We start from the raw sequence: 12,504 nt of genomic DNA on the forward strand, positions 1-12,504 counted from the left end.
TCCCTCGGATTCTGATCTTACAATGTGAAGAAACAAGAAAATAAATCAGAAAGCTAAATCCCAAATGTTTTGTCCTCTGAAGCAAGTTTAAAGCGGTCTGGGGGAAGGTTTGGTCTGGGATGTGCTCTCCTCACAGGCATGATGACTTGAGTTCGATTCCCAGAACCCGTGTTAAAAAGCCGGCCTTGGGGACAGAGATGAGTGGGTCCCTGTGCCTTGGCAAGTTCAAGGTTAATGAAAAACTTTGTCTCAAAAGGGTAATATGGAAAGACCCTGAGATCCGCACCCGAGGTTGTTCTCTGGTCTCCACATGCCACAAACATGTGAACACACGTGTACCAATACATACACAAATCAGATTTAGGGCAGCCATATAACTTAGTGAGCTACTTTCAGTGTCCCAAAGCCTATGGATGTCCACTCTTGCTGGGTTCTAGATTCCACCCAGGATCCCTTACCTGGCTGGATGTTTTCTCTGATGATGGTGACGTGCTGGTCTCGGTCTGGCCGAGTGTGTTCGTGCCAGAACCCAACCACGTGGCCCAGCTCGTGAGCCACGATGCCGAACTTGTCACAGTTTTTCCCAATGGATATGGCCTGAGGGCCACCTCCTCGGCGTCCCACGTAGGAACAACAGCTGGGTGACAGAAATATGCATATTAGCAGGTCTGAGGGCGTCAAAGGGAAGAGGCAGGCTCTGTTCCCATTGTACCTTCCGACTCATGGTACAAAGGTGCGTTTGAAAAACGAATGTTATGTATCGATCATGTGAGCATGCACGTCCATGTTGCAAAAGACTGAGCTCTCGCCCCTACTCCAATTCTATCCAAAGACAACAAGAAAGTGACAACATTTTCCCATTCTAAAAACCCATCAGACTAGGCATGGATAAAGAACATATTTAACTTTTATTCACTTTGTGATCAGTCACCTTAGTAGAGTCTGTTTGGTTTTAAGTTTCTCAGTTACTTTCTGGGGTTTCCAGGAACACAGTCATATTAACTCTCAATAACGCATTCTGTCAATCTCCACCGTGTTGATTTCACTCTCCTGTCTGGGCATGTTATCGTTTCCGGAACAGTGTTAAATAGTCATGCGGACCAGGCATCTCTTGGAATGGTTCCTGATTCTAAAGGAAATGCTTCTAGGATCAATGTGTTCTCATACATACATAAAACATACACATACAAATGTAGAGCTCTTTGTTTACATGAAAATTCGAACTTTTGTAATTAACGTCTATTCCTGAGATGCCTTGCTTACTCTTTGAAACAGAAGTGCATGTTGGCTCCCCAGACGCCTTCAGCATCTGTGGAGGTATGACTAGGTCTCTCCGATCTGTCAGCTATGTGAGTAGACTTCCTGGATATAAACGGGTCTTGTGTTCTGGACAAACTGATGGGTAGGCTTCCTTCTGATCTCCCACCAGGGATTCTAACGTCTTAGGTGGACTTTTGCATAGCTATCCGTGTGAGGTACATTTGGACTTGTTAATTTCTTCATACATTATGGGTGCTTTCAGGACAGCAGGCATCCATCCTTGATTGTTCTCTAGAAAGCATTGGAAATGTTCTTTCTCTTACATGATGCAACATTTTGGCATCAAAATAGCGTTAAAAGATCTAAAAGAATTCCTCGTGCGACTCTGGATTTGGGGCTTCGAGGGAAAGAATTTCTTCCTTCTGTTTATCCATTTCTTCAAAGGTTACTGTTCTGTCCAGCTGCATCACTCCTGGACACGTACTCAAAGAGTCCTGAATCCCACCACAGTGACGGACGTTGCAATCTGTGTTTATTGCTGCTTTTTGTATTCATGAGAACAAGGATATAGAACCAGCCTAGGTGTCCTTCAACAGGTCAGTGGATAATGAAAAAGTGGTTCACAAATGCAGTGGAATGTCATCCAACTTCGAAGAAAAGTAAAATCAGGAAAACAAATGGATCTGTAGACTATAATATTAAGCATGGTAACCCAAACTCAAAAAGGACCAAAACCACATGCTGTCCCTCACAGGCAGATCCTAGCTTATAATGTATGTGTGTAAACAGGTAAATAAAAGTAAAATACAAAATTAGGAAGGTCACTAAGACAGGATAATATTAGGTGATAAAGGATAGATCATGGGCAAAAGGACACATGGGACACGAAAGGGGGAAGTGGCCTGAGGGGAGGAGCCTAGGAGGAAAGTTCAGGGATGATAGGAGATGGGGAAAGGGGTGGAGAGAACCACAAAATTGTGCTGCAGTCTAACACAGTAAGTGCCAGCTATGGGGGTGCTCACATTTTAAAGAAAGCCCTAGAGGCGGAGTCAAGGGAGGCCAGCCTGGTCTACACAGAGTTCCAGGTTATCCAGGGCTATATGGTGAGACCCTCTCTCAAAGAAAGAAAAATCAAGTTATGAAGTAGAAATTACTTCTCTTTTTGTTTTATTTTGTTTTGTTTTTGAGATTCAGTTGTGTTGTGTGATGTTTTTCTGGTAACTGTCTTATGAGAGGATGTTTTTGCTGAAGCTGACACATGGGAGAATGTTTTGCAGAGAACAGACAATGGGAATTCTTCTGGAAGCTGCCTGGAAAAGGGGCATGTGATGTTCTGCTAGCGCGAGCAGATGCTTGAGAGAACTTGTGATGTTTGGAAAGGATACAGATGCAACCCAACAGACAGTAGATGAGGTTGTGTGGCACCGGTTCTCCTTGCCTTCTTCACTAATCTTCATTTGTCATGATTTCCTGGAGAGAAAGTCACCAAAGAACTTCTGGTAGTGTTCCGGTGGCTTCTTGCCACTTCCTTGGACTCGGGCCGATTGGCAGAGCCTTGTGGTTTCTTCTGGAGAGAACTGCCATTGCGGATTTGTGAATGGTGTTTGTGAGTGGACTGAGCCACTGCTACTGATTTGTGTGAACCGAACTGCTGCTATCCTGACAGCAAAGAATGGGATTGCCCCCAAAGAACTGCTTCTAAGGAGGTCCACATCCCACTTTGCCCAAGTAGCCTTTTCTTTCCCTGGTGGTTGGTGGGCTAGATGGGTGGTTAAAGCATTGAAGAACCCTTATTAAAGTAGGTTGTGAAAAATCTAAGCCTACAAAGTTATTGGTCTGTGCCAATGCTACATGTTCACCTTGGAGTTGTCCACATTTCTTACCCTCGGTGTTGTGAGCACCTACTCACAATTCTGCTGCTGTGTCTCTGGCCATTTCCCTTTTCTCTCTTTCTAAGTTTGTGTGTTTCTGCACTGTTGCCTTTTCTTGCCTCAAGTAGTTATCTACTGTTTTTATTTGGCTAAAGAATTCACTCTTGGGTTTATTAGCCCGATAATGTTTTGCTTTGTGTGTTTACTTGTGTTCTTATTGCTAATTTTTTTTTTTTTTTGGTTCTTTTTGTGGAGCTGGGGACCGAACCCAGGGCCTTGCTTCCCTAGGCAAGCGCCTACCATTGAGCCTAAATCCCCAACCCAGGCTAATTCTTTTGTGATGGTGGTTCACACACACACACACACACACACACACACACACACACACACACACACACATACTCGCACACACGGGGTGGGCATGATCAAGAGATCACCAACTTCTGTGAATTAACAAATCATCATCATCATTCTTAATTAGGAATGTTGTTTATTTTGTGGACATATCTTTAGCTTTATCTCCTTCCCTTTAAACTGTTGCGATTTCATTACTAGACATTATGCCGATCTTGGTTACCTGATAAAAGCTATAGACCCAGTGGAGTTTGTAACAAAAAAGTAGAGTGTTTACTCTTATTACCATGCCATTTCATTGTTTTTCTTTTTTTAAAAAAATTTATTTATTCTATATGAGTATACTGTTGCTGTCTTCAACACACCAGAAGAGGGCATCAGGGATCCCCCATGAGACGGTTATGAGCCACCATGTGGTTGCTGGGAATTGAACTCAGGACCTCTGGAAGAGCAGTCAGTGCTCTTAACCACTGAGCCATCTCTCTAGTCCATCATTGCTTTTCAATATGAGAATATTTTAATGCCATTTCTAACTTTTATAAGCTACTAAGATGTTCTTCTTAAAATTTAATGTTTATTTTTGCTTTTAAAATATGTGTGTGTGTGTGTGTGTGTGTGTGTGTGTGTTTGCAGGCATGTGTGTCCCAGAACACAGATATTGGGGTCAGAGAGCAGCCTAAGGTATTGGTCCTCACTTTCTACCTTGTTAGAGACAACAACTCCCGTTGTTCACTGCAGAGCTGAGGGTTCTTCAGTCTCTGCCTCTTTTCCCATCTCCCCTTTAATGCTGTGATAAAAGACACGCCCTGCTCTATCCAGCTTTAGGTGGGCTCTGTGGCTCTGAACCCAGATCCTCCAACTGGTGTAGGAAATCACTTTACCCATAAAACCATCTTCCCAGCCTACTGAGCTATTCTTGGTATTTAACAGATGAGCAGGTGTCTCGGCCTTCCATGTGCATTTAAAGACATGTTTTCAGGGTATAAACTAACAGACCTGCAGAGTCAACCCTACTAACTGTATCTTCCAAGTCCTTTACGAATCCTTAATTATTTTTTGTCAACTTGCCAACCTATTTGGACTTACAGTAATAAAACAAGTATCCAAGCAACATTTTTTTTCATGCATTTCCCTCTTGGCTTATCCACTAGGCTTACCTTATGATTCCTAATGCTCTCTACATGTCTGACATATACACAATAAGTATGTATGCAGCCTGACCCTCACCGTATCTTGTATCTCATTATGAAGGTCCTATTTTTTTTATCCTCTGACTTTACAAATGACATTAGCGGTGTAACTTACTTGCCTAATATGCACAAGTCCCTGGGTTTGATGCTTAGCAGTGCAAAATTAATTAGATAATTAATTAAAATTTTAAAAATCAAAACAGTACAAGTTCTGTCCGTAGATGAACTTGTTATCTGGGCTTCCTTCTTTGCTCGCGCTTGCTGCCAACTTATCTGCCTTTCCCTTCAAGGTTTGATCGTTTCTTTAGTAATCATCGATGTGAAGAATGTCTGGCTGGGATGTTTTTAAAGAATCCAATACAGGAACCTGAGTAAGAGAGCGGATCGCTTACATTTATCAGCACGACAGACACAGTGTGTGTGTGTGTGTGCATGTGTGTGTGTGTGTGCGTGCATGTGTGTGTATGTTCATGTGTGTGTAGGTGTGCATGCATGTGCATGTGTATATGTGCATGTGTGATGTGTGTGTGCGTGCATGTGTGTTTATGTTCATGTGTATGTAGGTGTGCATGCATGTGCATGTGTATATGTGCATGTGTGCATGTGTGCATGCATGATGTGTGTGTGTGTGCATGTGCATGCGTGTGTTCTTACCTTTGCATGCATGTGTGCAGACCAGAGGTCAGTGTTGCTCTCCACTTTGTTTTTGAGACAGGGTCTTTCCCAGAGCCCATCATTTTGGCAAGCCTGGCTGGGTAGGACTCTGGGGACTCGCCGGGCTCTGGGCCCCACCTCTGGAGTTATAGACATATCCATCACACCTGACTGTTACACAGGTCCTGGGGATCTAAACTAACGTCCTCATGCTTGTACAACAAACTCTTTCCCACTGAGCCATCTCCCCAGCTAGCCTAATAGGTTTCTCCTATAATAACCCATGGTTTCTAAAGGAAGTCTGTAAGCCCATGGGGCCTCTAAAATGGCAGAAGTTCATAATTCAAAGCCACAGTGAGCAGAGAGAGTCTGCCACGTCACCAGCAATCAGTGCTTCTGTGGAGTCCTGACCTAAGACTCCACAGGAATCATCAGCCTTGTTGCCCTGGTGACAGGACCCACCAACAGTGAGTCTTACTGGAGCCACACTATGAACTTACCTGTCCAGAGATTTCACTGAGGACAAAGAGCTTCCAGAAAACCCTGCCCTTTGGTAAATCACAGCTCAGTGGAAATGTCCCATGACAGAAACTTCCAGACTCCCATATCCTTCCATCTGTTGCCTCCTACCGTGCGGAAGCAGTCTTACTTCCTACTTACCCACAGGTCCTGTAACTGAAAACAATGAAGCTCTCCTCGTCTGTCCTCTCTACGAAGGTCACACAGGTGTGCTTCTCCCAGTGCCTCATGGCCTGTTTAAAAATGGCCCTCTGGGTGCCTGAAATGACAGGGCAATGCTGGTCACTTTGCTCCTGGGTACATCTTCTTTGGACATGAAGGCACAGTCTGAACACAAAGTTCGCTCTGATTTCTAAAAATCTTGTTGATAATGCTGTGGTTTGGTTTTTCTTTACTTGAAGCTTAAGAGAGGTTTGAAGTGTCATCATCATCTAAACACACACACACACACACACACACACACACACACACAGCTATAACTAGGGAGGTGATAAGTGTGTTCACTAATTAGGTTGTGGGGATCATTAAACAATGTACAACTACATTACAAATATATCAGGTCAGCCCCTAGACTATCTTGTGTACATAGAGGTTTGTCAAATATTTTAAGTTGTTTTTAAAAGCTTTTTAAAAGTAATCCAGACAAGAAATCCATTGGAATCACAATTCCCCTTGCTGAGGATGCTGGTGCAGTCGGCCATCTAAGCACTAAGGAGACAGAGAGGCGAGAGCCAAGTCACCACAAGTGCACGGCGCGTCTCATCTACACAGCGAGTTGCAGCCAGTAAGGCTGAAAAACAGTTTGTCAAGGGTCGTGCGGTGGCTGGAGAGATGGCTCAGTGGCTAAAGGCACTTGTTGCCCTTCCAGAGGACCCAGGTTCAATTCCCAGCACCAACAAGGCAGCTCATAATCACCCCAGAATATTCAACACCCTCCTCTGGCCTCTGCAGGAACTGCATGCACAGATCTACATTAGGCAAAACATTCATTTTAGATAGGCAGGCAGGCAGGCAGACAGCAGGCAGACAGACAGACAGACAAATCACTCTCCTTGAATACTCAAAACCTAGAGACTTGGAGTTTGTGAGTTGAAGGGACACTAACAGCGGACAATGTCCTAGTTTCCCCAGCTTTTCCTTTGTAGTAAACGTATTTTTCTAAATGTTTGCATTCAGGTCATTTAATTGGTGGTTGCAGGTTTCTGGATTGGGGGGAGTTCTCTCTCCAGCATGGCACTATGGTCTCATTTTCTGTCACACCTACAGGAGAGTGCTACCATGCACTCTATACATCCATTTGCACACCTGCAGGAGAGTGCTACCATGCACTCTATACGTCTACTTGCACACCTGGAGGAGAGTGCTACCATGTACTCTATACGTCTATTTGTACGCCTGTGCACTTTGAATGGTGCTTCAGTGTTTTCTAGGGCCCTTGATCTTGATTTCCTGTAAGGACTTTGCAAACAGCTGAATTTTAGACTTTTCCTGACCCTGTCTTCAGAGTTCCTTGTTTGGAAAGTTATTGAATGATAAGGGCCTGGGCTAACCGTCATATCAAGTCAATAAATATTCTCTAATATCTATCAAGATAAAAGGATAAATGAGAAGTTTCTAGAAACAGATTGAGAAGTGCAGAGGGGAATGGAGGAGAGACCTGAGTTTACAATGATGCAAAATAAATGGATAAATAAAAGGAGGAAAACCCCCACCATAGTCTATAATGCAATATGGGTACAGTGTTACATTGTCCCTCAAAGATATGCACATAAGATCAACTTAGCTGTCTCATTATTTATTGAATATCTATTTGACATCTTGTCATATTAAGCTTCTTATTATTTGTAGCTCAACTACCTATAAAAATAGCAATCCTATTAATTATATAACATAAAGCCCTGTATAAAAAGTTAGTTCATGTTGATGAAAGCAATATAAATCTTTGGTCAGAAAAACACAGCACATGAGACCAGAAAGAGTGCAGGTTGGTGTGTGTGTGTGTGTGTGTGTGTGTGTGTGTGTGTGTGTGTGTCCGTGAGTGCATGTGCGCGCACGCGTGCGCCAAAGAGCAGCCATAGCTGTTCTTAGGGATGCATTTTAATCTCTGGGTGTGTGGCTTTCTCTGACAGAGTGACAGGGAGAAGACTTCTCCGTTTTCTCATGGCAGTCCCCGGTTAAGCACTTGGGAGCTGGAGTAATGTCACCAAGCAGAAGGGTAGCCTAGAAAGTTTCCACTCTCAGGCCTGCTGCTCTGCTGCCAACTGGTTCATTCACAGTTCTCAGTGGCTGTGGCAAGTCATTGAGCCATATGCCTCTTTCAGCCACTTCTCACAGAAGCCACGGTATCCCAGGGAGGTAAAAAGCTAATAAAGGTACCGAGAGGCTGGGACGCACTCAATGGGGCCTTTTGTTCAGGCATCCAGTCAGTGATGCACTGCAGGTGGGCAGATCTGGGGAGCTCCTCCTGTGTACCAGGTACTGTCCTGGTGCTGGACATGTAGGAATGAACATATAGGAATGAAAAGAGGAGTTAGTCCCCGCTCCCACAGAGCGTGGGCAAAGATAAGTAAACACAGATACAAGCGAAAACGCTTTGGATCGTGGTGAATGCTGCTAAAGTTACAGAGGGAGCTGTTTATGCACAGCTGGTGGGGGTGGTGAGGATTCCAGAGCATTGACCTTGGATATATGTCACTTGATCAGAAGCCAGCCAGGCAAAAGCTCTGGGGTAGTGTCCCAGGAGACAGGACAGTGCAAGTGTGCCAGGGAGCTGGAGATGGGCAGCACCTAGAGCAGGAAGGTGGCTGGTGAGGCTGCGTAAGGAGAAAAGAGGAAGGAAAAGGAGACAAGGCTCTGCAGGGAAACCCCAACTTCAGTCTTGGTGATTTCCATAGTACAAAGATAATACCATGATGCACAGTTCTTAAGTTCCTTTCTTAACACATTAACTCGATTATATTACCAGCTCTCTTTCTTTATTTTTATTTGTTTGTTTTGGTTGGTTTGGTTTAAGTTTTCAAGACAGGGTCTCTCTATGTAGCCCTGACTGTCCTGGACTCATTTTGTAGACCAGGCTGGCCTTGAACTCACAAAGATCTACCCGTCTCTTTGCCTCCAGACCACTGGGATTAAAGGTGTGCACTACCATGCCTGGCTACTAGCCCTATTTAAAGAACAGGGAACCACAGGCATAGACGTTAAATGGTTTCTGGAGTCAGGATGCAGTCATGTCACATTCTGTGATACCTATGCATAGCCTCTGGTTACCATATGGGACTCTGTACCCGAGCCAAGGGACAGAGGTAGGATGCCACCATGGACAGCTCCATGGTCAGCTTCCTCCAGCTCACTCTTTAAGACTGACCTGAGGAGACTCTCTGCTCTCCACCAAGCCTTCAGAACAGAGTGACTTCTACAGATCCAGCCCCAATAGATGCCTGATGTCTGGCTACACTGGCGCAAGAGAACCTTAGCTAGAGGGACTGCTGTGGTGCTGGTACCCATGCATTCCCACTGAGTCCCTCCTAGGAGGCTCCAAAGGGCTACTGACCAGTAAAGTTCCCTCCGATGACATAAGGAATGACCCCTCCAGGCCATATCCGCTCTGTCCTTGAGGTTGTAGCTCTTCGGACCCGAGCAGAGAAGGTCTTAGCGGTGGTGTTTGAGGTCCCAGGGCCAGGCAGAAGTGTGGTGCTATCCTTGCCATCTGCAAGACAGTCAAAGGGTCAGTTACCTTGTCACAAAGTCTTCTGCAAGTTACGCTGAAGCTTAAGATTGTACTGATGGGGGGTTGGGGATTTGGCTCAGTGGTAGAGTGCTTGCCTAGGAAGCGCAAGGCCCTGGGTTCGGTCCCCAGCTCCGAAAAAAAGAATTAAAAAAAAAAAGATTGTACTGATGGTAGGCTGGCACAGGGGGTGGGTAAACCTGTGTTCTAAGGGAACATTTTACCCACAAAGACTTTTGAGAACATGGTAGGTAATGTTCAGTAGCTGGATTTTAGGTGAACTGGCTAAGATCAATCGGCTCCAGGGAGCCAATGCCCTCTTCTGCCCTCCATGGGCACTACATCCACACGCACCCACCCACCCATCCCACCCCACCTCCACACATATACATATAGTTAAATTTTTAATATTGAATAAAAGGTTGTAAGTCCAAAAAGGACCCTGAAAATAGTGGGGGTGGACAGGGGAGAATGTTCAGACTGGGATTCCCTGACTGAATCCATCCCATGCTGGACCTCCATAGGGCCAAAGGGCCATCTGGTGTGCTTGCTGTCAACTCCTCCTTACTCTTCCTCCTCTCCAGTTTTTACATCCCCTCCCCCAAACCCCGAAAAACAAAATCCAGCTATCGAAAATTCACTTTTTTACTTTTCTTTATTTCCTTTATTTAATTATTTCTGTGCCTCTTCATTCTTATGTTTCTTTTCTTGTCTTTCTTTCCTTAAAAATGATAGCTAATTCACAACCAGAGCATTGACTTTCACAGCATACAATTCTGCAGGTGTAGTCCATGTATCGGGTGTGCAGCCATCACCACTGTCTAACTGTATGAGCTTGTCAACACTGCAGAAGGAAATCCTGCCCCATTACCAGTCATTTCCAGTTTCTCCCTCTGCCTTGCCAGCAGCCCGAGATCTGCTGGGTTTCTGTGGCTCTGCCTGTTCTCCACATGAGCGAGTTCAGGCCACAGCAACCTCTGCCTCTGCCCCTTTTATTTGGCTAATTTTCAAGGTCCATCCACATTTACAGCATGAATAAGCTCTCCGTCCTACGTTGTGGCTCAGTAGTAGCCTACAGTGTTCTGCTGTGGGGGTAGAACACATGTAGCTTGCCTCTTCCTTGGTTAAACACCGGAGTCATCCCAACTTTGGGGCTGTTATAGATTATTCTGCTCTGAACACTCATGTACACATGTGCCTCAGCGGGCCTAGGTCTTCCATTCTGCCGAGCGTGCGCTGGGTCTGGAATGCCAGATCACAGGGCGCCGTTTAACCTTTTTAGTAACCTCAAGGCTGTTTCCCAGAGCAACTGCACCATGTCATGTCCTCACCAGCAAAGAAAGAGAACTATACACATAACCAAGTAAGATTGTATTTGGATTACAAGGCTTGTTTAACATTAGACTATCTATGCATACTAGCATATCAGCAAGCTAAAATTGTTGTGGCAATAATAAAAAAATTGGCGTGACCGGTTCCCATGTGTCACCACTCCACGCTGGGCCCCTGGTACTCTGGGACCCGGGCGGTCACTCCCTGCTGTTAGTTCTGGCACCATAGGACCATATAGAACTAGGCTTAATTTATCTCAGCAGTGGCTGGCTTCAGTGTGGCACCACACCACATGTTAGCCTAGCTATCCTCTAGCCCTGGAGATCTCTCCACTCCCATTGCTACTCACCCTGGCCAGCCCTGGCCAGCTGGGAACTCTCTGGTTCCAGCCACCCACTTGGTAAAATAAAGACCCAACGAATTGTAACCCAGTGATCAGATTTACATGTTAAATACTCAATTTACAATACATCCACAGATTAAATTCACTGCCAATTAATAAAGATAGAAACTGCCCACCTAGCCAAGATAAAATTGACCCAGACCACCTGGGTCGGAATCATCTTCCTCTATTGTCTCCATCTTGAATCCCCCTTTCCTACCTTTTCCCCACCTACCCTTCCTTCTCATCCAATGATAGGCTATGCCTTATCCTGGCAATGACATCATCCTACATAAAATAGAAAAATGTTTCATATTATTAAATTTTCTCCTACTAATGTTAATTTGATTATTTTGTGGATATACATATGTGAGGATGCATGCTTGACATATGAGTGAAGGTCAGAGGACAGCTTGCTGGAGTTGGTTTCTTCCCACCACATTTCAGATCAAGAGGGAGGTACCATCTCTCTGGCCCCATCCATATTTTTGAGATTTATTTTTATTTATGTATATGAGAGCGAAAGAGTGTGTACCAGATGTACATGTGGGTGCCAACAGAGGCCAGATGGAGAGGACATTAGGCCTCCTGAAGCACATTTACAAGCAGTTATGAGCCACCTGACATGGGTTTTAGGAACTGGAGGGTCCTCCGGGAGAGCAGGAAGCACTCTTGACTACTGAGACATCTCTCCAGCCCAGAGCCATTCTGGTTCGTTGGTGATTGTTGAATGTAGGTTTAAGTGGGCTTTGGGTACATCTCCTCACAATACCTCAGGCCATTAATCCGCCTAAGTGGGTTTTCCTTTGTGTCTTTCTTTTCTTTCCGTCTCTTTCTTGATTTTAATTGGATTAAAAGCTGATTATTTCCTCTCTCTCTCTCTCTCTCTCTCTCTCTCTCTCTCTCTCTCTCTCTCTCTCTCTCTCTCATTGGTTTTCAGTTTCGATACCCATACAGAACTGAATGATGAATAAAGAATTAGTGGACTAGAAGATCGGTCTGAAGAAAACAGAGTCCCAAGTTCCATTCTGAGAAGTGAGACTCTTAAAACAACTCCAGTGTAGGGCACGTGGACTGGGCCACCAGAGGAACGGGCATGGGACTGGTGAGGTGGAACATGCTCAAACCCTGGAAACCTCAGAACCTGAGACCCGTAGGAGTAGAGCTAACTCCCTGTTCTCATGCTGGACTCTGGGCACACAATCGAGAGACTCCCAA

At 44.9% G+C, this 12,504-nt stretch overlaps 1 protein-coding gene across 1 annotated transcript in view; it reads right to left on the reverse strand.

Moving 5' to 3' along the window:
- Positions 1-12,504, reverse strand: part of Tll2 (tolloid like 2) — a 115,324-nt gene that overhangs the window by 43,152 nt on the left and 59,668 nt on the right. Inside the window, exons 4-6 of the mRNA XM_032895500.1 lie at positions 9,399-9,554; positions 5,990-6,107; positions 459-637 (exon numbers count right to left, since the gene is read on the reverse strand). Coding sequence (XP_032751391.1) covers positions 459-637; positions 5,990-6,107; positions 9,399-9,554 — 453 coding nt within the window. The remainder of the gene's footprint in view (positions 1-458; positions 638-5,989; positions 6,108-9,398; positions 9,555-12,504) is intronic.

Source organism: Rattus rattus, chromosome 2, assembly GCF_011064425.1.
Source record: "Rattus rattus isolate New Zealand chromosome 2, Rrattus_CSIRO_v1, whole genome shotgun sequence".
NCBI classification, from domain to species: domain Eukaryota; kingdom Metazoa; phylum Chordata; class Mammalia; order Rodentia; family Muridae; genus Rattus; species Rattus rattus.